General features: G+C 38.9%; 4 protein-coding genes across 5 annotated transcripts; 1 reads left to right on the plus strand and 3 right to left on the minus strand.

Annotated features, from left to right (window-relative positions):
* Positions 1 to 289: 289 nt before the first annotated feature.
* Positions 290 to 6,743, minus strand: fam83e (family with sequence similarity 83 member E). Its single transcript, XM_056734194.1, has 9 exons — positions 5,563 to 6,743; positions 5,101 to 5,247; positions 3,243 to 3,367; positions 2,489 to 2,923; positions 1,852 to 1,905; positions 1,706 to 1,762; positions 1,371 to 1,593; positions 719 to 895; positions 290 to 486 (listed from the first exon to the last, which is right to left on the minus strand). The coding sequence occupies exons 1-9, from the start codon at positions 6,028 to 6,030 to the stop codon at positions 298 to 300; spliced, it is 1,875 nt and encodes a 624-aa protein (XP_056590172.1). The 5' UTR covers positions 6,031 to 6,743; the 3' UTR covers positions 290 to 297.
* A 708-nt stretch (positions 6,744 to 7,451) lies between these two features.
* On the minus strand, positions 7,452 to 11,213 carry emp3a (epithelial membrane protein 3a). Its single transcript, XM_056735079.1, has 5 exons — positions 11,072 to 11,213; positions 9,625 to 9,713; positions 9,191 to 9,293; positions 8,944 to 9,084; positions 7,452 to 8,046 (listed from the first exon to the last, which is right to left on the minus strand). Exons 2-5 carry the CDS (start codon positions 9,700 to 9,702, stop codon positions 7,871 to 7,873), a joined length of 498 nt encoding a protein of 165 aa, XP_056591057.1. The 5' UTR covers positions 9,703 to 9,713; positions 11,072 to 11,213; the 3' UTR covers positions 7,452 to 7,870.
* A 616-nt stretch (positions 11,214 to 11,829) lies between these two features.
* Positions 11,830 to 17,066, plus strand: si:dkey-264d12.5 (coiled-coil domain-containing protein 30). Its single transcript, XM_056735155.1, has 18 exons — positions 11,830 to 12,060; positions 12,354 to 12,518; positions 12,667 to 12,787; positions 12,865 to 13,082; positions 13,201 to 13,269; positions 13,558 to 13,717; positions 13,792 to 13,863; positions 13,956 to 14,065; positions 14,214 to 14,284; positions 14,499 to 14,733; positions 14,810 to 14,887; positions 14,975 to 15,079; positions 15,170 to 15,310; positions 15,454 to 15,566; positions 15,653 to 15,794; positions 15,878 to 16,014; positions 16,128 to 16,230; positions 16,311 to 17,066. The coding sequence occupies exons 1-18, from the start codon at positions 12,046 to 12,048 to the stop codon at positions 16,368 to 16,370; spliced, it is 2,115 nt and encodes a 704-aa protein (XP_056591133.1). The 5' UTR covers positions 11,830 to 12,045; the 3' UTR covers positions 16,371 to 17,066.
* Positions 17,067 to 17,499: 433 nt separating this feature from the next.
* Positions 17,500 to 25,176, minus strand: znf362a (zinc finger protein 362a). Of its 2 annotated transcripts, none has more exons than XM_056735620.1 (9): positions 25,056 to 25,176; positions 22,497 to 22,560; positions 22,167 to 22,413; positions 21,963 to 22,088; positions 21,240 to 21,579; positions 20,750 to 20,974; positions 19,724 to 19,802; positions 19,460 to 19,618; positions 17,500 to 19,303 (listed from the first exon to the last, which is right to left on the minus strand). In XM_056735620.1, the coding sequence occupies exons 2-9, from the start codon at positions 22,557 to 22,559 to the stop codon at positions 19,187 to 19,189; spliced, it is 1,356 nt and encodes a 451-aa protein (XP_056591598.1). In that variant the 5' UTR covers position 22,560; positions 25,056 to 25,176; the 3' UTR covers positions 17,500 to 19,186. The 2 variants fall into 2 exon arrangements, with proteins under 2 accessions (XP_056591598.1, XP_056591600.1); XM_056735622.1 differs by lacking the exon at positions 25,056 to 25,176 and adding an exon at positions 24,360 to 24,883.
* Positions 25,177 to 25,942: the final 766 nt, after the last annotated feature.

Consider the following 25,942-nt stretch of genomic DNA (forward strand, 5'->3'; position numbering starts at 1 on the left):
TTAGGTTATATGTATATAACCATATGAAAAAAAATCTTATTTCGTTAATAAAATATAACAGTAATATCATATATACTTTCATATAGCCTATGAAAAGACCATCTTATTTTTCAACATGTAGCTAAATAAAAAAATTGTCGGTCAAGTCTCTTGTTGTATTTCTGATGAATATTTATTCTCAGAAAGCAGTAAATCCCCATTTTACCAGCAGCACCAGTTTATAACAGTGACATTTACATGTATTTAAATAGGTGGGAATTATTTTAACACTGGTGATGTCATTGTCTGTATGTGACATCAGTGCTCCTCCTCATTTCTGTGGCTTTTATAGCTTGACCTCCAAGACTCCCTCTGCAGGCCGAAGGCGGAGCTTCTTAAATGGGGCGTGAACACGTTGGGCATACTCCTCAATAACCCCGATTTCACCTCATCGTTTCGCTTTTTCATCAGTGCCAGCGCCGGCGTCAGAGGAAGATTATCACAGTTCTAAAAAAACAAAGTAAAATTGGTAATTTAAGTTTTTATTTGATTATATTTATATTGATTTAGTGAAACAATCTGTTGCCACAATTGCCAGTAAAAATATTTAGATGTACAGTAACCAGTCAATAGAAAATTTTGAATTGTTTTAAATGTAAGAACTTTTGACGTTTCTATACTTTGTTTTAAACATATCTCTTAAATAGGCCGCTGGTGTCATCATGTGTATTTCTCTTACAGCGGTTCGAGGATTTGCTGTGTTGTCTGTGCGCTGGAGGTCCAGGGTGGACTTGCTGAAACCGGATGCGGGGTCGCCGTCGGTTTTCTGCTGTCCAGTGGTGCCGAGTGTGTTCCTCCACTTAAATATATCATTCAAAGTGTTGAAAGTCTTGCTTCGTGACACCTCTGATGACTTCTGTGAGAGAATCAACCAACAAATGGGAGCAGAAATATTGAAATACAATTTTCGAAGAAATAAACTGGCAGGCAGATCCTGTAAATAATATAAATACTGTGACTATTTCTGAGATGTTTTCTTAAAGTTTTGTTGGAATATTTGCCTCCCTTAACATTTCACTTAAATAAGTCAGGCATATGGTTGTACTATAGGATAGTTAGCATTGTTTTAGCAAGTCATATTTTGAATTGATACATGCTTTTACATGACTTTTACTCATCAAAATAAGTCAATTTCAACTTATTTTGAGAAGTCACAAGTCAATATTTAAAATAAGGTATTTTTTTCCATTGTAGCAATTTGACAATACATACAATTTTAAGGCAGCAATTTTTACATTGTTCTGTCATTTTCTGTATAAAAGTCATGAGATTCATTTGTTAGCCATAAACATATAACTTTCAGATTTTGTATATTTTTGTTTTTTATTTACCTTTAGGTTAGGTTGTTTGGTTCCATCTGGGTTCATAGAATCTTCACATACTCTATCCCTCCTAAGGAAAGGCTCTCGTCTGACAGAGGGTCCGATGTCTTCCTCTGAGCCTAAATCTGATCTGTGGATACGCGGTTTGTATAAAGGAAACCTCTCATCACTTTCGATCCTCATCGAAGGAGACGTCCGATTGTATGTGATTCTATCAGGTATTTGCATCGATCTGTGAATGAAAGAGAAGCATGTCATTGTGAGCTCACGTCCATGCAAATATTTGTCTGGCTGTCTTGGTTTTTTATCTCTCTATAGGTCTTTTGAGGTCTGTTAATTTTTACCTATTTACTGGATCAATGCCATGAGGGACCTGGTAGTCTCCAGGTGAAAACAGTCGCCTGAAAATACAAACACAGTCGTGTCTCAGGATAAAACATACACATAAGAAAACACGATTAGTTAATAAATCTTGTTAAGTGATACCAACCTTGACCTTTGATATTCTGGTTGCCTGAAGTCAGACAGAAACATTGAACCTAATCTGGAAGAAAGACGAGAGTAAATTGGTGCTCAAAATTGTATGTACTGATGTTGTCACAAGAAATTTTATGAGATATATCAATTTCGGTCAATATAACTTTATAAGTTGTGTTTTTATTTCTTATACTTGGCAAAGTAGTAGGATTTTTTTTTGTGTGTTTATTTGTTCAAGTTTTGAAAACACATTTAAATTTTTTATTTTATTTTACCTAATTCTATTGTAAAGTTTTTTTCACACAGTTTTTTAAAAGTAAATTTTACTTAATAAACTGAGTGCAAAACGTGCACAAATAACACAAAAAAATCAGTTAATCTTACTAGTTTTTAACAGTGCACAAGGGCAAAAATGATGACAGACAAGAAAGAATGATGATGGTGTCAGGACAGATCCAAATTCAAATATCATTCCTACACATTCAAAACTTTTTTTATTTCTTTATGTTTGCAGTAAACTTTAAAGACAAAAGCGTACAAAAATAGAGCAGAATTTGTATGAACTAATTTATGTTTTCTTTAGTTTGAAAGGAAAACATATTTTTCTTTAACATGACACAACATTTTCCAGATAACTTTTCATCACGTACTTGCCCTCCTCGTGATGTCCAGGCAGAACTTTTGGAGTAAACTCATTGTATGGAACCTCCCATATTCCCGGATGTCTGTCCATGATCAGAGGTCGATGAAAGAACTGCGTCTCTCCAACATCAGGCAGATAACCTGGACTTTCTGTGAATCTATGGATGACCCCCATATCCTCCCAGTCCAAGAAGAAGTCGGTCGGTGGAGGCGGAGGACTCGCCACAAACTCTGTCAGTTCGATCTTTGCGCTGCTTAGATTCAGAGGCTCTGGTTTACAGTTGCTTTGAGGTTCATCAGCTGGTTTTTCAGTTTTACACGTGTCTGGGATCGGGAGCGAGGCGGCGTAGAGAATCCGAAACTCCTGGTCGAAAGATTCCACGACTGGGCCGCTCATAACGGTGACGATCTGACGGTGCAGGTGAGCATCAGTCCAGGTGAGACTGAAGTGATTGGAAAGATTTTGTGACAAATCGGCTCTTTAAATGATCTTTATTTAATGTAAATCATACTTGATTAAATAGAATCACACTTAGAGACAGAAGATTGATTCTCTGGCCAGAAATGTGTTAATTGTGTAATAAAAGAAAAGTTTAGCCTAGTGGTTACAAATCTGGGATGGGAACCAAAAGGTTGTTCAAATTACTGAAAGTTCACATCTTTGTGTTCATAAGCAAGGCGCACAACTCCAGAGAACATGTGCCACAATTTTGTACATCATCTGCTAGATGTACTGTTACTTTGACCAAAACCGCGTTTTACCTGTAACTCCCCAACATCACCGTCTCCAGATCCACCAACACAAAGTTGTCCTTCATCTCCCCGACCACCATCTTTGTGTCACGCGACAGGAATCTTTTACCTCCAAGGACACGCATCCTGATGTTCTGAAACACATTTATGTATTAACATTTTTTAGCAAACGTCTTCATCCAGAGCAATGTACAAATGAAAGAGCATTCATTGAGCTTACAATAATAGTCTACAAAACCATGTTTACAAGTAGGCAAACCCTTTAAAAGTGTGCTATACATCTTTTTAACAAAAAAGTCCTTCTCTTCTATCTTTTGATCATGGCTATATACTAAAATACTGTATATATATCCATTTAATATTCGGCCTGTAGTTGTGATTTGATACTGTAGCCATATGAATACTTTTCATAGTTTTCAAGTTTATGTAGTGTCAATATAATACAATACATAAATAATATAAAAAGTTAACTCTAGTGTCAGTATAGCTGCAAGTTCACTTAAAACTCAAAGTTTACTTCTTAAAGGTAGACTTACTTTATAAACAAAAAAACTGAACAGTCCCAAGTAGTATTGAAATACAAGTACAAGTACAAGTAAACTTATATAGATTAAATATATTAAACTTTACTTTAGTATACATGTTAAAACGAACTTTTTAAGGGAACGCAAGCAAGCAGCTAAAATCTCACAATCAAAGGATTTCACATTTTTTGTCATTTCTGCAAATGCAGTAACTCAGGTGTTTTTTCATTCAAGTGCCCAAGAACTCAAGTTATTAAGGTTGAGGTAACATGCTATGTCATGCATTCTGACATCTTTACAATGTTGAAAGTGCTGGCTTCTCATGCTTAACATCGTCAACTTCGAGTTAGCCGTATGATGTAGTATTTGTAAAAATGTATTTGTATTTGTAGTATTTGCATATTGTAAAAAACACAAAGGGAATAATGTGATGATGTTATAGTTCCATCCCACTGCCTGCCTCCGGCAGCTCGTGTTTTTCCAGAAATAATCGTACAGCTGTATCTCTCTTTTATTAATTTGAACAAACTAAATACTCTTTCCAAGATACGACGTATGCAATACTACTGTATGGCACTCGAGATTAATATGAGATTGGCAGAGACTGAGTGTGTTACCCGATTTTAATCAAAAAATCTGAGTTGCTGTTTCACGGACAGTGGCCGTTTGTTTGTATCTATTCCCCCAGCACATGCTAGTCATCTGTACTGGATGAATGTAGAGAAACCTGTTCACGTCGGTTTTGTGAGCTGCCTCAACAGCTCCTCAATCACACTAAAAGAGAGAGAGAGAGAGAGAGAGAGGAAGAGATAGAGAGAGAGGGGGGAGAGAGAGAGAGAGAGAGAGAGAGGAAGAGAGGTGGGGAGAGGGAGAGAGAGAGAGAGAGAGAGAGAGAGAGAGAGAGAGGGAGAGGGAGAGAGAGAGAGAGAGAGAGAGAGAGAGAGATAGAGAGGGAGAGAGAGAGAGAGAGAGAGAGTGAGAGAGAGAGTGAGAGAGAGAGAGGGGGAGAGAGAGAGAGAGAGAGACAGAGAGAGTGAGTGAGAGAGAGAGAGAGAGAGAGAGAGTGAGAGAGAGGATGAAGAGTAATATATGGCTACAGACAGCGAGTGATCTGGTTAGGTGTGTCCTGTCTTTTGTTTCGAGGAGCAGCCCGGTAAGTCTAAGTAATGTAAGTGCAAGTTAGTATTTTAAGGTGTGCATCTGTGCATACATATTTTGTATAACGAGGTGTAATGTTTGTGGATCGAAGGTTGCATATTTTTGCGAAAAAAGACAACCAATAGAGGGATGATTATCTTCTTTTGATGTTGTGTTGAGTCATTTATGAGTATTTCTCAACTCACTGCATGTTGAAGTTGCTGTGGAAAGCAGTTTTCCTCCACAGATCTTCGGTTGAGGATGATGTACACCGGAACGCCACGGGATGCTGCATACTGGAGGTCAACAATCACAGCGCAGTCTGACAATCTCTCCGTCACCACGGCGATCAGCTGCTCGACACAAACATCAAATTATAATAAATAACCTTCCAGACTTCCAGAATAAACTAAATATACACTCTTTAAAATAAAGGTGATTACAAGGTTCTTCACAGCGATGTCATAGAAGAACCATTTTTGGTTCCATAAAGAACCGTTCTGTTGAAGGTTTTTTAAAGAAGCATCTCATTCTTACTTTTTTATAAGGTTCTTTAGATGTTAAAGGTTCTTTATGGAACCAAAACGTTCTTCTGTGGCATCGAAGAACCTTTTGAAGCACCTTTTTTAAGAGAGTAATAAAGAATTGAGGTCAGGATCCGGCCCTACCTTCTTGGCTCCTTGTAGAAGTCTTCTAAGAACTTCTCGTATGGACGGCCTTCCTTCTGTGGGAGGGTTGGTGTAAACATTAACCCGGCCCATATCCATCCAGCTGTTCCTCTCCGGCCATCCCAGCTCCAAGCACGGTGCCGAGGTGTCCGACTGTTCAGGAAAATAGTTTCCGGAAAGGTCATCAACCTCAGAACCGACCTGCTCCTCGCCATCGCCATCTTCCAGTGCCGCATCCCCCTCTTGATAGTTCTCTGTCCACCTGGAGATCTCAGTCACCTCCCCGGGTGTGAGGAAAGGTCCGATCTGCTCAGTGATGAGCTGGCTGTAAAAGGCTTCGGGCCCTGAACTGACAAGACTCTCCAGACAGTACCTTTCAACCTCGGAGTGCTGGTAGTCTGGATTGGATGGCACCAACGGAGAAAAGATGACGTTCTCATTGAGACTTTGCTCTTGAGAGTTTGACATGTTTAGCAGCTTCAACCTGATGATGATTCTAGAGTAGCAAAATTACATTATAAATCCTGCAGGAAAAAAACTGGCAGCTGCTCCGACGTGCTTGGACGAGGAAGTAGGCAAATGATTGAAATAGTTTAGGTTCTTCTTCACGTGGTGAAGCCGTTTAACCCCTGACTGTACCGTTAACAGAGAAGCACAACGGCCACTGAAAGAATCATCGTCGTAGGCCTCACTGAGCTTTGAAAAGAGATCGCCATTTAAGAGATCCTTCCAAAGTGTAGTCCTTCAAGAACCTTTCTCAATCATTTGTATATCCATATTTGATGAACGAAAACAAGTCCAAAAGCACACGTATGTCGCGATAATGCTGCACAAACAGATCACAGATTGTGTAAGAGAAGTTTGAGCTTCGAACAAACAACTCACCTCCTCCCTGTCTCACTCACACACCCTCACTGGTCATTGATCGTTCCTGTCAAGTTCTGACAGATCGCTGTCTCCAGGTCTCCTCCCATTCTCGATCCGGTGTTGAGTTACTCTCCGTCACAAACCACAAAATCCTGAACTGCTCTTGTCTTGAGTCATCAAATAATGGGCTTCAAACATCTGTTCCCAAAACAAGAAACTCTCCGCCTGCCTTGGCCCTTCACTTTCCCGTCGTGTCTCATTGACTGCAGATTTCAGGCTTTAGTAAACACGCTGAATGTCTCTCTCTCTCTCTCTCTCATGACTGGTTCTACCAGACGAGTGAGTCTACTCTAGGGAACAGGGATCGAGACCTTTTCTTTCCACTAAGCTACAGTAAAAGGGGGGTGAGGCTACACCCACCCACCCAGAGGGCTCTGTTTGGTTGTTTCATTGCATTTCAGATAATAATTGAATCAAAGTTTGTTTAATGCTCGGCCATGTGCAGACAAGTGTGTTGCAATCTGTTTGTCACGTGGCCGCGTTTTTTAATCCCTTAAATGAGTGAAGAATTCACATTTTAGTGTGCACGTGCCTATCTGTGCATCACCTTTCCAGTCCACAAGTGTTAAACAAACTGTGTCTAGATAGGATCTGTGTATTCAAAGGCAGAAAATGTTTGGAATGTTGACATGATGAAAGGTTCAATCATATAAACGCAAACATACACATTTATTCAACGCAAAGTGGAGTGGTGCCTGGTTACATAAATTGTGAGTGCAGGTTGTTATTAAATGACAAATTTATGTCTAGTATTAATTATTGTGCAAATACACAGAGTACACCGTGACACAGTTGATACCAAACAGGTTACTTGTGGACACCTGCTCATCCACCTGAGCCACAGCATTTTGTGGATTTCTTTTGTATTCGACATGAAACGATGACTCGGGACATTAGTGGAAATATTTTGCTTAGATGAGCACACGTTAGAACATGAAATACACATAAAACTAGCGTTCTGCTTTGAACAATTTGTTTTATTAGGAATAGAGAGTGCATTTAAGTTATAATGTAAAACCGTACATAAGATAAAATGACAGGTTTCAAGTTTTGAGTGAACGATCTGAATAAAACCATCCATCCGCTACAGAAAAGAGACTAGTTTGGTTGTTGGACTAGTTGTTTTTTACTTTTAAGTTATATGAATCCCATTTGATTATCATAAAGTTCAGCAGGAAAAGTTTCCCACTATGGGAAAATACAGCATGTCCGTTTTTCAAAAAGCAGCAAAGCAGGTGTCAGGAATTTGGTCCTACAAACTAAGAATTGGATAATAAATTATAAAAATAGCAAGCCACACAGAGTTCTAAAATAATGCTACACCTTCATTTCATTTCTAAAGCAAAGACTAAACTACATGTGCATGAGTGATTTTAGAGAATCAGGCCCGTTTGCGCAGGTGGACATAAAGGGCTCCACTGACAAGTAAGAGAGGCACACAGACCCAGGCCAGTATGTAACAGAAACCAAATCGACCCATCTCAAGCTCACGAATATCCTGAAGAATCTCTTTCCTCTGAAATGTGTAGATAAGCACAGCTGCAAATGCTGCAAAACCTGCATGAAACAAGAGAACATGACATTACTGAGTGAAACTTAAGAGTGGCCACAAGGTGGCGGCACAGCACGTTTTTACTTTAACATCACAAATCAGGCTGAAAATGTTTCACGGATTAGATTAAACTGATATGATATGTGATATATGATATGTGATATTTGAAGTGATATGGAACTGTAATGCAGACCTGGAACACCTGCATAGGTGTTCATTTAACGGAAAGTTAAAACCCATAGAACATTTGTCAACCAATCAGATTGAAGCATTCAACAGCCCTGTGGTATATGATAAGATATGTACTCTATGACAAAATATGATATGATATGATATGATATGATAGGAATATTGAGTCTTATTAGTAAATAAATAAGACAAAAAGAAAACAAAGACTAAAGCCCAGCTACAGCTTTTTATACAACAAAATCATACACAGAATGTAAAGAACATTCTTTAAGAATATAAACTTGATATCTTTCATATTGACTGGACATGTTAACAATTGAAAATGTTTTCAGAAGGTTTTTGCGTGTCTGTAAAATAATAAAAGGATTGTCAATAAAATAATTAATTTGAGTAATAATCATATTTCTGCTGTCGAACCAAAACCTTATATTTCCATGTTTCTTTTTTCATAAATAATAATTAGCTTGACGACACAATATTTACTCACTTAAAAACTTGTTTTTCAGGTTTAAGTTATAAAGCAACGATATAAATGAAAACGTAAGTACTGTATCTATCATATACATTAATAAACATGCATAACCTGTTTTTATTTTCTTTAATAGCTTTTTTAATTGCTATGACTACTTTAATGCTCCTGATTTCATAATTAGATTATGCAACTTTAGTCTTGACTTCACAGACGGGATCGCATGTTTATAGAAGTGTATTACCTGCAAACAGCTGACATAACCCGGTGAAGTAGAAAAGACCTCCCTTAGACATAGTGAAGAGCTGCCCGAGAAACACCATGAATGAGATCGAGGACAAGACCACAGACAAGATCATGAGAGCCTGGACTGACTGCAGCCATTCTGAGAGAGAGAGTTCATCACGTCTTTAAAACTTTTAATCTTTACAATTGAACCACACTCAAATAAATTGCCTAGAGTGTATTACATGAGTTTGTTTGTTTCTTACCGCTCTCACTGGCCGACGCACACAGCCAGGTCTCACTGCTGTTGTCAAACATGCATTTATACCAGAGATCTGTGTTCTCAACATCTCCCCAAGACCACCAGGACTGAAACATAAAGACATTACAGTAGCACCTTTATTGGACAGTTTTCATGGTACACATATCACATGCTACGTGACTAATCTAGCCAAACTAATGGAACATTTAAAAAAATGTGAAGCTTGTCCAATTTCATTTAATTTGCATGATAGCTGATCTTTGCATCAATTTACAATATTCCAAACATCTGCACAAAAACATCTCTGACAACAAAATGTCACATATCTTGTCAGTTGGACATGATGATAAACTATGTGTAGCAATGATTCAGCATTGTAAGTTGTTTTTAAAAGAAATGACATCGTGTGACATCAGAGTAGAGTGAGATTTGACGGACCTTCTCCATGGTGGCAATAAACAGCATCGCCAGAGTGACCAAATGCAGAACGGTGACTGACATCAGCAGGAACGCCATTTCGGTAGATCCTGCAGAAGAAAAGTTTTCAGTTTAAAATAACATCTCATTCTCTCACATGGGAAAACGAGGACTGGTTTAGGATGTAAAAAGGCCTTTGATCTGCTTGACACTAAGGAGCGCTGGGTAAACATCTCAGTTCTCTGTCCCTGAGCAAGAAACTGTTTTCCGCAGTTCTATCTGATAGAGAAAGTCATATCACAGGCCATCTCATCCATCCATGATATGTCAAATGAGGGTCTCTGCCCTCAGCCTCAAGGAAAGATTTCCAATTTATTTTTTCTGCTTTAAATGACGCCATGGGCAAACAGCATCATTTCCAGGGAAACATTTAGGACTGACGTGCAAACTTTTATTCATGCGCTGCAGTGTTACTTCACTGCCATCATGTCTAAAAATGAATTTTCATCTCATCGCGAGAAGCTTTTCCATGATCCTCTTTCCAAGACAGAAAACACGGCTATACCACAAACGTTCCTTTTCCATTGACATGAGATGAATGAGAAGAAATTCAAACAAATCAGAAACGACTTCTGCTCAAATTTCTCCTGCAACAAAACGTCCATTCATGACTGAGCACTGTGTGTCTTGTTTTGACCGACGCGCTGATGGAAATTTGGGAATTACACAACTTGTAGAGCCGCCAAACCCCAATATTACATGCCCTCTGCATCACAACTGTGTGTTGCTACTTAGTGAAAACTGTGAGCATCTATTTCCAGAGGAGAAATCAAGAGCTGGCTTTACAGAATCTCATAAACATTCTTTAGCTCTGTTTTTCATTACATTGCCCCTAAATCCTTGTGTTTACATGAAGAAGCTGGTTGCATCGTATGCCATGGATTCACACTGTTATTGCTCTTTAAACTAGAGTACTTTATGTCTACAAAACGTTTACAAAATTCTTAAAGCAACGCCTATAAAAAAGAGGACATTACATTAAGAACTGTCACATGAAAACAAGTAGTTTCAGTTCAGTTTTTTTATTTATTTTTATATGAATAACGATTACGTAATCCTCCATGATAGGTCTGATTGGTAACACTTTGCTTATAGTCTTTATTGTAAATGTATGTTGTTCTTTCATGGGTGTGTGTACAAACAGTACTCACACAAACATACACACAACTTAAAGACAGCCCTTATACATGCATACATATCTCTTTATTCTCTTTTTTATATATATTTTTTTAACCGAATCAATGAGGAGTTTTTTTAATGCTATCATAGCACGTCCTCCCATCAAAACAACAAAAGTTTGTATATAGTGTATATAGAAAGTTATTATTGGTTTTGTAATGTAACACAGTCGTCACAAAGCATCTTAAAGTTTCCAAAATGCATTTGAAAATGTAAAAATGCTGCTTACCTTGTGTGGTTGTGCCAACAAGAACTTCTCTGTGAGATCTTGTGTTATTTCTGCTTTTCTTTAGCCGGACTCCTCCCTCTCCTCTCCTCCACACACTCACTCTGTCTGGTTGGGAAAAGCGGTCCAGGGAGGAATGTGGGCTCGGTTGTAGGAGGAGTTTCCTTCACAGCTCCACAAAAAAGGGGGTTTCGAGCTCATAAACTAAAAATGAGATCAAGTCTGTATCCACCCAAACCCTGAGAGAAAACTCTATATTTACCCTAACATGATTACAGAACTTTGATGCTTTCAGTGAATTTGGCAATCAAACCATTTGCTATATGTAAATACAAACAGAATAGGCCTAAATGTTGTTTGCATAGTGTTCTTGGTCCACGTGACTTAACTTTGAACTTATATGTTCCCATGTTTAATTCAACATAACGTGCTTTAATTTAGACAATTACAGGACTACCATATCTGGAAAATGATTTCCTTCTGGAGGAAGCACAGACCACCCAAAGAACACTTCAAGTCTTACGATCTTTCTGCTTCAACAAATATGAACAATCACAACATAAAACCTTTTAAAAACACACCAAAGTGACCCACTTTGACCAGTTCTTGCAAGTACGTGCATTTGAGTTTGAGAATATACAACCGTTCACTCACTTTTTTCATTTCGGTATGTTATAAAATGTACATTTCTTGTTAAAGAACAAATGCGTTTGTTTACATTATAGGACTTCTACCAGCAGGACGTCCCATAGGAGAACACGTGTGCGCGCGCGCTCCCACACACAGTTTCTCGCCTATGCTCGTGCATAACCAGTAAATATCAAGACGAATGCGATACTTTGTATCCGAAAGATTGTTTAAGGCACAATGTATCTCGCGCTTCCGTTTAAAAGGAGCTTTAAACGCCATCAAAGAAACGCGTAATTTTCACTTTTAAACAATGAAATAGTTTGAAGGTTTTTGTGTCGCTGGAGAAGATGTGCACCACAAGGGTAAGTTCGTTTTCTTCGTTTCTCTTTTGACACATTATTATTTTACGGGGGATAACATGTCTTGTGGTAAATACTGTGTCAAGGTTTAGTTTTATCCCTCTTACTCTTTGATTTGGCATCTCTTAGCACCGTTTGAACCAAATTAAATGGGGAAAAAGTTTTTAAAGGAAAAAGTTCGAGTGCGCATGCGAAACAACAGCTGTCAGATGTTTAAACGATCTGCACACGTGCTTAACTTTAAACAAGACACATTACTCAAAATCTGTATGTTCACCTTCATCCGTGTGTTTAAGGACATGGAGATGCGTTTGATGGAGGAAGGTGTGAACCATAAAGCATCCAGTGATGAGAAAATGTGTCTGCTGTGGAAACTTCTCATGAGCAGCGAAGAGACTGTGAGAGCTCTCAAACAACAGATCCGAGATCTGCACAAACAACACAACACTGAGATTGAAAAGGTAAGAGGACGAATAAAACAAGACAGAGAGATGGATAGACAGACATGATCTATATAGGAATACATGAGTGAAAGAAATAATGGATAGGGTGGATCAAGGAATAGATATATAGAAATATATTTTTGTTGTCACCTTGTTTATTTTTCAGGTTCAACAATACGTTAAAGACATTAAGAGTCTCACAAAGACACGAGATTCTGTGGCTTTAGATCTTGAGCAGGAGAACCAAACACTCCGTGTGACTCTGAATGACGCCCACCTGCAGCAAGGTGCACCATCACTACTGTCTGTCATCTGTTACGTCACACTGAGCCTTCACTTCACACGGATGAGTCTGTTTTTACAGAGACACAGAGGAGCGAGATCACCGAGATGTTGCTTCAGGAAGGTCTAGCTGATATAATTCCCATCAGCCCCAGCGAACAAGTGGCCTATCTCCTCGCAGACCGAGGCTCCCTGCTGGAGAGAATACAGAACCGGACTGATGGCGATACAAAGTTCAACGGGCATCCTGATGGCTGCGAGGAGTCAGTGGCACAGGGGTTTGGAGAAGATGTGCTCAAGGTCAGAAAATCTGTCTCTTACTTGCATTGTGTTCCTCACATCATTCCTCTTATCTGATGTTTGTTTATGAAAATAAAAATGTTATTTCACATCTTTCCACATGGTGGCGCCCCTACAGCTTCAAAGCCCCTGGAAGAAGCTTCTGGGATTCAGAAAAGCATCTCAGTGTAAACATAAACTGATGCCCGTATGTCGACATGTGCTGTTATATACAGTTTGTCTATACAACACCCACTTGCATGTGATAAAACGCATGAGGTGAGATTTTAAGTATGAATTGCTTTTGATGGACTTAAAACTGGATTCTATACCCTTTTTGACCCCCTAGGCCCCACTAACCTTCAAGTTTTCTTTCCCTGTAATCACAACTTTTTCCAAACACGCAATATGTCATGATCGTTGCCTGCAATGCATGTGCTCATAAAATGAAAAGAAGTCACGTGTTGGATGGCCCTAGATGTTTTCTTCACTTCAGGCAATTGAGCTACGGTACACTGATGACATCAAGGGTCGGACAGTACAAGAACTCGAAAGAGACGTGGAGGAAGCATCCGTCCGGCTTTCCATGGCCCACAAGGAGATCCGCAGACTGACGGATGAGCTCGAGTCTGCTCAACTGACCCAAAAGGCTTACGGTAAATCATAGGTCACTTGCTGGATAAAAGTGACACGTGAAGACATCAACATCACAATCATGTTTATGTATTAGAACCAGAGCTGCAGGAAGCTCAGCTGGAGGTGGAACATCTCCGGCGGGAAGTGGAGAAACTGAAGCGATGTGGTATCATTCCGGCTTTCTCATTCTGGTGATTTTGCTTAAATGGATCGGACTTAAGAACTACACAGTTTTTTGCGTGTTTTTATTGATTTTAGAATTGGCTGAACTGCGAAAGACTAAAGAAAGAAATGAGAAACTGGAGGAAGAGTTGTGCCTTTTGGGGGAGACAAAAAGGTTACAGGCGGAGCGTCTACGATTCCTGGAGGTGATCAAAATAATCGCATTCAATTCACTTTCATACTGATGGATCATGAATGTTATATTTAAAAGTGACAGACTTACGCAGGGATATTTAGACCGAATATGTTTAAAGACGCAACATAATCATAATTGATCTTATTTTACTTTGACAGCGAGACACATCTGACTGTGCTGCCATTACACAAAAACACAAAAATCCAAGTGAAGAGGTCATCCATGAACAGTTGAGTTTTCTGTTATGTCATTCACTGCATCAAACCAACAAACACAGGCTTAAAAACACATATTCAGATATTAAATTCCACGAAATCAAAATCGTTTTTGAAAAATCAAATATTTCTAACTCAAACGTCTATAACACTGTAACCAAAACAGAATAGATTTTCAAGAATCGAGTGTTCAAAGACAAAATGAACAAACTTCAGTTGTCCTGACAGGTGTGTTGAAGAGATGCAGGAGCGTTTGAACATGCTCAGAGATCTGACGCAGGTCACGCTGAAGCTCCGGCTGGAGTTTGAGATGGAAGCGGACCTGAGGAGGAGGACGGAGGAGGAGTGTGAAGAACACAAGAAGAAGAGGACGGAGGCAGAGCGGCTGGCTCAAAACTTCCAGAACCTCTGTGAGAAACAAGCAGAAGATTACAGGAGCACCGTCGGCAGCATGCAGGTGGAGGTCAGAACTGAAAACTTACGAATACAAAGTCGTTTTTAACGACTTCTAGTTGTTCATTTTACTTCTTCATTTACAGATCAGAAATCTGGTGATGAAGTTAAAAAAGTTAGAGACACATGAAGAGGAAAGACACTGTGAGGAACATCTGCAGCAGGTCAAGCGGACCTTCAAAGTTTCCTTTGATTTTAAAGTAGAGTTGCTCGGCGTGCATACTAAAAGAGTGTTTCACCGGCTGTTTCAGATCACATCTCTGGAAGATGAAGTCTTCCAGCTGAAGTCTGCCCTCCGGGACGAGCAGGAGAAGACCAGACAGCAGTCCACAACCATGCAGGTAGAAACGAACCAGGTCAGAGCTTTGATCCAGGTTAGAAAATCTTCATTCTCTGGTAAGACATTTAAAACACACCTGACTGAGCTCCCCCTGCTGTGACGACAGTCCCGGGATGTCCAGGATGCTGAAGGACAGATGAGACTGACCGAAGAACTCAAGAGCACCAAACGTGAACTGCTCTTGAAGATGAACACAGTCACACAGCTTCAGAAGAACATCTCAGACCTGGAGCAGGAACAACTCAAGGCACTTCATACAGATCTGATATTTCATCAGCTATTATTTTAGCTATTGCTTAAGATTATGACAACGCAGTGTTTTGTGATGTTTTACTAAAACGGAAAGTAACAATGTAATTACAACCTTATTTCTGTTTCCCAAATGAGAAGCTTCAAGAAAACATAGAAGATCTAGAAAACAGACGGACTACAGGTGAAAAGAAGACAGAATCTCTCAAGACAGAACTTCAGCTCGCTCTTATTACCATAGACAGCCAGAGAAGGTAAAACAGACGAATTCAAAGCGTGTTCTTGAAGAGAACTGTGCGGTGCTGTTAGACCAACGTTGTCCCTTCGCTTTATTTTTCAGTAAATACAACAACAAACAAATTCACTACAAAAATAAGCTGAGCCGAGCTAAAGGGCTGTACCTGAGAGAAACTGCGTGGCGCAGTGAGAAAATAAAAGATCTGGAGAAAGACATTTGCATCGTGAAGAAGCGGGAAGAAAAGGTGACATTATAACACAACAATGTAAAGAGAGCTGAAAAATTGTGTGATTTTGAAATGCCTGCCCTTTGATGCGTGTCCCTCAGACGACACACAGGATGAATATTGTTTCATCTGAAAATGAGGCTTTGCTTCAGAACAAAACAGATCTTCTGTCTCAGCTGCATGATTTGGCAGAAACACGGAAGAACGCTTTGGATGTAGTTTCTAGCATGCAGATGAGGTACTTATATGCTCAACTAAACTCATTTACTGTATGAAACTGAAAAATATCACGTGTAGTCTGTTTATCCATGATTATCTATAAACGACAGTTCGTTCTTATAACGTACACAGAATGAATTTGCTTGAGGAAGAAAATACTCGACTACAGGAAACAGCAGCACAAATGTGTGATCACATTGAAAGCTTGACAACACTGTCGGAGACGGACTGCAGCGTAAGTATAAGACTTAAACTTCTCAAACTTCTTCTGGATTGCAAAGTACATGGCAATGATCTGTTCACATCATCACACAGGAAGTCACCGCTGAGATTCGTGTGATAGAGGGCCAAGACCAAACCACGCTCCCAATATGAAAACATACATTTATTTTTTGTTTTTTACATTTGTTTCTTTTGTAAAATTGTTTGATTAAATATTATTTATTTTTTAAATAGACAAATTCCCTTAACATATTTTACAGTACCTAAGAGTAACAATAAGGTTGTACTTGCATTAGTAAATTCATTAAAGGGACAGTTCACCCAAAAATGAAAATTCTGTCATTTACTCACCCTCAGATTGTTCCGAACCTGCATACATTTTTTGTTATGCTAAATACCAAGGAAGATATTTAGAAGAATGTCAGTAACTAAACAGATCTCATTCCCATTAACTCCCATAGGTTATATGTTCCCTATTATGGAAGTAAATGTAATTTTCCTTTGTTCTCAGCAGAACAAAAAAATCCATACGGGTTGGAACAATCTGAAGGCGAGTAATGGTGACAGAAATTTCATTTTCGGTGAACTATCCCTTTAACAAACCAAAAAAATCCTTCTACAGTATTTATTCATCTAAAAATATTTTTTTTAAATCAAAAGCTGTGCTTGACATTCACAAAGATGATTAAATGCTGTACAATTGTATAGTTTATTGTTTGTCCTGATATTTACTGCGTATACTAATGTGAAAAAAATGCAAGCTTGTCTTCCCCATCCAAATAAACACAACCTTTTTCTCATGCAAGAACACGATTTTACAACCAGAGAACAAGACAATAAAAAGGTAAATCTGCATGCATCTTGTCTTTTGAAATACAAAAACTAACTGTATTTCCTTTTAGTTTAGTACTAAAACTGTGAGTTCAACACAACACTCTGGAAAAAACAAGATGATAGATTTACCTAAACTTTGTGCAGCAATTCTCGCCTTTCCTTGTTATCATTATCGACGGTTTCATCCAACGTGACATGAAGGCCAATTTCCAACATGGACTTCTGGTTTGTTTGTTCAGGAGCATACTGGTACATTCAGATAGAAACCTGCTGTCAGCCATAAAAAGTTATCATCCATGAAGCCACGTTTTTTTACTTTCAAGGACATACAGTGCACCTCAATAACATCAATCTGTTAAAAACCAAATCTTATCAAAAAAGTGAATTGTAACTTTACCATCAGGAAAAGCTGAGACGATCATGTACGATTAAGCACACACACACACCGTTCGAGGATTTTCTCATGTATTTATTCGAGTACTTTTACAAAGTCCACCCCTCTCAAACTCTTGACTTTGCATGTAGCAGCCAAGTCAAACCTTATAGTACCACAATTTAAGACAAATAAAAAGGTATATTTTTATATAACTAGACATGTAGTCATTTTTATATAAACTGGTTAACACTTAAGTACTGTATCGTTTATTTACAGCATGTCCATGCTAGGAAATAAAATTACATAAAAGTACAAGAGTACACAAGTAAACACCAATATGGTATAAAATATATAAAATGTGATGGTAAACAACTAGTGATAAAACGGTTAAGGCTTAAAATGTGTAAAATTAACATGTTAGTCGTTATATTTAAACATGATAATAAGTATAAATGTGTATAATAAGCCGCAGAGGTATTCTAGACATAGATACAGCTACACAAACCTCAAGGGCATCTCTGTAATCCAGCTTTATTTCTCATGTGTGTGATATTCAGACGGGTGTTTGTGCTACTTTATCTGTGTGAATCTCACAAAGACTTGAAAATATTTCGCCACAAAAAGAGCCAGAATTCTTTTGCATATAAAATTAAGCCCGTTTAATTCAGACTTCTTGTATTGTGACATTATTTTCATGCCTCCCCAGTCTGGCGACGATTATTTCTTTTTTTAACATAAATATTTATTATGTTCAAAGTTTTGTGCAGTTGGAAGTACTCTTTACAAATGTACTTTACAATTTACTTTACAATAAAGTATCACCAGTATTTTTTTTCATTACAGTAAATACAATGTGGGAGGAGGTGCTTTAATATGTCACAATGCATTTCTTTTGGGGTAAAATAACAACTGGACTGGTTTAGTTTTGTTTGTGGGATTCACACATCTTCCATATCAAATGCAGACACTCGTAACACAAAGCAGATGCTTCGAGGCGTTGCAGGTTAAGCTCGAAGACTGAAAAGTTTCAGATCTATATTATGTATCTGCCCATTCTGTTCAGTGCTAGGAACGTCAGAATCGTATGCCATTTTGCACATGAAAAAAAGATCTCAGAAGCAATAAGGAATTGTTATTGCAAAACATCCAAATGTGCTGAGTTGTCTATCAAGTCCACTGCAGTTTCATTACAGTCCTCTTGATAAAAACTGAACATTAATGCTAAAGCTATTTTCATTACAATTTCCCCAGGAAGCCGGGGAATTTAATACGAATGAAAACATGTTATGATTGACATTATCAAAACACGAGACCACTGGTCTCCAATCCAACTTTGAGTTGCCCGAAAGAAGGGGAATATTCCCAGACAGCATAGAAAAATATGACAGGAGGTACTGGACTTGGTCCAAGCTTTTGATTTTAAAACGCATAATACCTACAGTCCCAACGTTTAGCTGCCAAGAGCAATGCCTTTATTGTCATAACCGACCGGAAATGTTTAAAGCCAAAACTGTGTGGCCTGAAAGTGCTGCTAAACCATCTTTGGATACCCAATGATTCCCCCTCAACTCAACGAGAGGAATAAAACCCTTCCCAAAATAACACTGCTTCATCCACACAGTCCCATACCATTAGGAATGTTCTTAAAAGAAAAATAAACACGCACACACACAAAAGGTCAAACCGCCAAGAACAGGCGGTTTTGCTTATGCCAAAGTTGGGGGACGACTGACCGCAGACGGACGCGGGATCGGCGTGATCAAATGAGAGAGATGCGGATGGGAACGTTGGTCGATTCGGTCTGTTGAGGAGAGTGTTGACTCACCATGTGTTCTACCGTGGTGTGCTTGGCCATGTGTTTCATAAGGTACGTCTCCTGAGAGATGATAAAACATTTTGGGTTGTGTATTCATGAATCAAATAAAGAAAAGTCCTATGGAAGATTCTCCAAAAGTAAAGCTGAATTGAAGTCAAATAAACTTTACGGGTATGACAAGGAGATAGATATCAGATAGAATGTGAATGTACTTACTGAAGTATACGCTCTCCCACACATACTACAGCAGTACGCCTTGGCGTTCTTGATGGCATGAGCGGACAGGTGGATTTGGAGGGAGGCGGAGTCCGAGTACGCACGGTAACAGTTGGAGCACTTGTAAGGCTTGTCTTTATTGTGCGACCTCTGGTGAGACTGCGGTGAGGAAACACAGATCTCTGTTATACACCAACACGCTCACACAGAAACACAGACTTGATTCTTTAAACTTGATCTATAGGAAGAGTCTTTTGGTCTTACTTGCAGATTAGAGAGTTGCGTGAAAGCTTTTTCACAGCCTGGATGAAGACATTTATAGGGTCGATCACCAGTGTGGATTCTACATTATGGAAAAGATTATACGATTGATTTATAAAGTTGTGGCCCAAATTACATACCATGCACCAAAGACTTCGCACTCAACCATCTTGTGTATGAATTTAAGAAGAGTAGTATCGCAACAAATGGAACACAAAACGGTTTTATACTAACCGGAAGTGTGTGCAGTTTTGCAGACGAGGGCAAATGACGTCAACCTCACGACACCGTGCATGTCAATTAAATCTATTTGTACATTTAATGTCATTTTAATCCATTTTGTTCAGCATGACGCTTCATTAAATTGAAGCATTGAACTTTGCGTCTGAAAGCTCCGCCTCCCTTCTGCTACGCAAGCGAAACTGCGACTGTTGAGTGCGTGAAGTGTCCAGAGTTCCACACTTTATGTTTTGGGTTGCAGGAGTGCATCATCCGGGTACTTAAAGTGCACTTCATTTTTTTTTTAATTTGAACGTGAACACACTAGTCTACAAAATGGGAAAAGTGCAAAAGTGCGTGATTTTGGTCTGCTTGACTGCAAGCTCTTGTGTTTGATTCCCATAAAATGCACAAAGTCATTAAATATATCGTTTTGTTTCTTTGCATAAAAAACATCTGGCAAATCAATAAAAGTATACGCTGTAAAAAAATGAAGAGACCACCTCAGTTTTTCTGTTAAAATTTCAACCGAATCAAACCTCAGGAATGACAGAAAGTCACCCAACCGTGTGTAACACATGTAAATACATTCCATGAAGCTGCTTTTTTTCGTTACAAAACTAAATATCTGTAGTAAATAAAAAATACATCCTCCAAAACACTTTCCAAGTTTATAATTAAAATCAAATTAAATCAAATTTTCAATCAAATAAAAAATGCATAATTGGAGCTTTCAGGTACGGTTTTGTATTTTTAAAAACAGATGACGATATTGCAGACCGCAGTTTTAAGAGGTGGATGCGGAAGTACCTGGTGTGTTGTTGTAAGTGAGAGAGCTGGCGGAAGGATTTCTCGCAGTAGGAGCAGTGATACGGCTTCACTCCCAGGTGAATGCGCAGGTGCTGCGACAGGTAAGATGCGTTGGCGAAGGACTTGGTGCAGTGAGGACACTTGTGTGGCTTTGCTTCCGTGTGGGACTTGGAGTGGATCTGCATGTCTGACTTTGAGAAGAACGTCAGCGGGCAAACTTTACATCTGCAGGAGGAAACGCAAGTCATCATTAATGCATTTGGCTTTAAGTGGATTCAAGCTTTAGATCAGTATGTGAAAATCAAACTCTGTCATTGACATTGAAATGTGGTAATCACTTCATAATAATGTTATTTTTTCACATTCAAAAATGTTTTTATTAAGAGCTTTGTCAAAATGTACATTTTACATGTACATAATATGATGTTAAGAATAACATCAGGGCAAGACAGAATTTGATAGAAGAACCGAAAATGCAATGCACTTGTACCTGTAGGTTTTCCCCTCTTTGGCAGTGATGCTGACAGGTGATTGGTCGGCTCCAGAGGCCAGGATCGGATACGGAACGACTAACAAGGGACCGGATGGACTCTCGGCTTTGATCTTTTTGCGACCCCTTCCTATGCTTTTCGGGGGAGGACCCAGAAGTCCCGCCAGCCCGCTGCTGTTTTTGAGGATGTCCATCCCCATCCCGCCGGACAGACATGAGATGAGGTTCGGGGAAGGAGCCGCCTGCCGGGTTTGACTGCTGCTGGTCGGGGTGGTCGGTGTGGTCGGCGTCGTGGATTCGGATGTGTTGTGATTGGCAGTTCGAGAAGTCAGTGACAGCCCTGATGAATAAAATAAATAAATCCCAAAAATGGCGAGCTTGATGTCATGCAGGAAAGTTCTGTGTTGATATTAGACTGTAGAAGTCTATCCTAAAGTGAAAATTGTAGGTCGTTTTATAAACCCGTATGAATTGCTTTTTTCTGCAGAACACAAAAGAAGATATTTTGAAAAAACGTTGGTGAACAAACTAAATTGAACCCCATTGACTTCCATTGTACAAACACACATTTGAGACATTTTTCAAAATATCTTTTTTTGTGTTCCATAGAAGAGTCAAATACAGGTTTTGAACCACATGAGGATGAATAAATGATGACGGAAGTTTTATTTTGGGGTGAAATATCACTTGTAAATCACATATATAATAGTGTACAGTATATACCTGACAGATGATTGGCTCTGGATGGCTGGTCGATGATTTGGCGCAAATGCCAGTCTTCCCACAACCCCCTTGCTTTAATAGCAGTCTTGTCATCCAAATTCAAGTTTACGTCGCCGAGGATACGACCTGCACAGATAGGCCAACACTTAACATTACGCTGTGAAGTCAAATATTTCCGACTACGTATCCAGGAGAAGAAGATACCTGCTACCGTGCTGGAGGCGGGTCTGGCGTGCAGAGCGATGTCTGGCTGCGAGCTGCTGTGAACGTGGAGTCCGGACATCTGCTGAAGTTTGGGCGTGGACATATTGTGTTGCCCGCTTTCTGTGGCCGTGGGCTGCACCAGCAAAGGCTGCTGGGAAGGGATAGAAGTGGGTGGCAGGTGTGGGGGTCTGATTTTCTCCGCCATAAGCTGTTCCTTGATCTTGTTGATCAGGACGAGGTTATCCAACTGAAAAGAGTGCAAAACAATCCATGTACATACAGTAGGATTTGTTGGGATGACGGGAAAAGTGCTGTGTTGCTCGTTTTTACCTGACCAGGAATAGACGGCGGGGGTGGCCAGAAATACGGATTATTAAATCGAGGTTCTGCCATTCTGCAACACACAAAGTCAAATGCTTGATTGACTATAATTGCAATACACAGTTATTTGTCTTTTCAATGGATCCATTTTGTCCTTTTTTTATTTGAACACCGTTGAGAGGGTCAATGCTGCAGACAGCACAAAAATGAGATTTTGTATTCGGGAGGGAAATGATGCAGGATGCTATCAAAGAGAAATTTGTAGGTCACAGTGTTTGGCTACGGCAGAGACAGTCACAGCCAGATCTACAGTAACAGCCTCTGAAATCACATTATGAGCACTGGGTAGCTCACAGAAATAGGAGTTTTCTCACTGGAGACTCTCTGCTCATTTTATTTGAATGGAGGGAGGCCGCTGAGATAAACGGCAGACGCAGACGGTATGGATTGGATTTAATCTACCTTGATTATTTATTGATTGGAAATGCAGATTCGGGTGTAAATAGATTACCTGAATCAACCCTTATACTGCAATGAGACGCTACTTAAAAACAACCCCAAAAGGCGTTTACAACAAATTTTAGGTCCGAAATGTGACATCCCCTGGTGAAACAAGATATTCAACATGAATGAAGGAACCTTTTTATTGTGTATACTATTAAGGTAAATAGATTTTCTCAGGAATCTCAGAATAAACTACGGGACCCAATTTGCAGTCTAGACAGGTGTCTCAGTTTGTGGCAGTTTGCAGAATTTGGGTAGTTGGCCTTGAGAATTGTAGATAAAATTGCTTATAACCGTATACCCTTCAAATTTTTGTTTTCGGACTATGATTCAATCCAGTTGGAGGACGTCAAATCGCGTTTGGCGATTCTCGAGCACATTTCTACCCAAAGTACTCCTGAAAGAAAGATGTGACTGCTGTGAAGAGTTATTTACAAGCAACAAATGCATTCAAAAAGAAAAAGTGAAATGACAAGTTTTAATGACCAAAATAAAACTTAATATGGCCCTAAAATGTATTTATAAATGAATAGGTAGGTCGTATGGCAAAACTCAAGGCCCGAGTTGGAGCAGGACGTGAAACAGTCACTCCCTCCGCATCATTAAGGAAATATTCGGGCCTCATATATTTGGACATATCACTTTTGTTATTTTTGGCTGCAGTAAATGAATTTCTCCACAAGGCCCCTCAGTCAAACTCAGTCAAGACCCACCAGCACTCCCAAAATATTCCTAGAGCAGTGTCACAGACATAATATATGAAAATGATACCTAAAGTAATTATATAGTGTGCTAAGATTTTTAAAGGCAAAATCTAGGAGGTGAACAGTAGAAGAGGAATCTCATCATCTTATATTGATCTGCTGCATTCTTGATAAATATTTACCCAAGTACAACACAACTGTGTGAACTAACTACGCAACGTTATAAGATGACGAAGAAGGCAGCACAAAAATGTTGAGTGAGAGTGAGATTCTTTTGACACATATACAGTATTAAAATATGTAATGCATTCCTTTTTAATTAGTGTTTGGTTAAACATACAAAGATTAATATGAGCTCTCCATCAAATTGCAACTGTATCAGAATTTTTCACAACATTTATACAAATATTGACAATAATGACTTAATTATTGTTTATTATTACTACGCTAACAGGGGGAAAAACATAGGATGTTACTTATCAAGGTTACGCATTCGTTTATTTGTATTTTATGATCACAATTATTCATGTTTATATAACAGACAGCGATCCAACCAATTTATCGACAAATTAAACGACAAGCACGTTTAAACAACATCAAATTATCAGGCTGGCAAAGACTGACACGTTTCTAAATCTTTGATATAAACCGAAATCAAACTTACTTAACTTTTCTTCTAATCTATTGGCATCATTGAAATGATTCCCAAACAAAAGCACGTCGTCTTTGATGGCAAATCAAATGAAAAGTCTTTAAAAATAACGCGCTTAGACGCCTGTCGTGGCGTGTAGATGTCCAGTTCCCCTGCGTCTGCCTCTCCCACATTCTCAGACAGTTTTATTAAAAATTTCAGACAAAAGGAAAACAAAAATGGCAGCCTGTCTTATTTTTATAAGGACAGGGCGCCATATTCTGCAGAACCCAGAATTGTAGCGACAAAAATAAGCGCTTTGATGCGCACCAATTGCGCGACGTGAAAAATGCCGCATTATTTGCATTAAGGGAGCGAATGATTGTTTACTTAGATCGGCAGGTTTGAATAGCCCGGCTGCAGGAGAAAAAAAGAGAGGAAAAAACGACACTTCCTACAATAGATGTCGTGCAACGTTACAGCGATGCGAACATCACGCGCATTCCTCCCGCGAAAATGTAACATTTCCACCATGACGCACTGATGCGCGAGCGTCCGGATGCAACATTGTTACATTAAGTCTGCTTTGGATTTTTTCTTTTATTTGAACTTTTTTGCCCACTCGATCGATGGGCTGCGTTAACTGCTCGCATCATTTACACACATCGTTTAAACGTCCCCGAAAATGTATTTGCAATGATAAAGATGACAATAGAGTGATATACATACCTCACACACCTCGACTGTACAGTTATTAGATTTTATGAAAGGTTCAGATGATCTTTCGGCTTTGCATGCAGGGGGAGTGCAGACCTTCCGGGTCGCCTGCCGTTCACTTCTGGGTGCTGCAGGCTGAATGTTTTAATAGAGAAACCATACCACCCAAACCACAAAATACAGCCTCCTCGTGAAAAAGTCTTAACACTTCTCTTCGTCTTTTTATAGAGTCGACATTTCAAAACAGCAGAAACTGTAATAGCAAGAAGTAAACAGCAACGAAGAACAGCTACAATTCTTTATATCTAATGAAACATACACACGTACACACTGGTATTAAAATCGTACATTATGGAACCTAATACAAAAGTGTGTGAAAAAGCAAATTCTCTGTGAATATTCTGTGTAATGTTCAAATCTATATACTATGCATAAACATTACACGACAAGATTTAATATAATATAGAAAATACAATAGAAATGTGAACTAAACGCAAATACTTACCACTTTCTATTTTATTATATTTTATAACAATCTAGAACTTTTGGTTCATTTATATTAAAGTATTTCAGATATACGAAGGCTATATTCTTTATATTCGCAATCTCTATTGTCAGTAGTTAATGTGTGTATTTTGTGCTACTTTAAGCCTTGAAATTTGTTTCGGGATGAAAAATGTGACATCTAATTGACAAAACAACACGTCAGTTCATAAAATCATATTAATATAAGTTATTGTACAATATTGCACTTGGTAATTGGGGTGATTCAAAGAATTTTATAGAGCGTTTAGATCTGGTCCTTAGGTCTGATTGGCTGAGACGATTTATAACGGCTATAACATAGCCTAAATATCATTTTATTTACTTTATTTTATGAAACCTTGCTAAGCATATGG

The sequence above is a fragment of the Triplophysa dalaica genome, chromosome 21 (assembly GCF_015846415.1).
Source record: "Triplophysa dalaica isolate WHDGS20190420 chromosome 21, ASM1584641v1, whole genome shotgun sequence".
In the NCBI taxonomy this organism is placed as follows: Eukaryota; Metazoa; Chordata; class Actinopteri; order Cypriniformes; family Nemacheilidae; genus Triplophysa; species Triplophysa dalaica.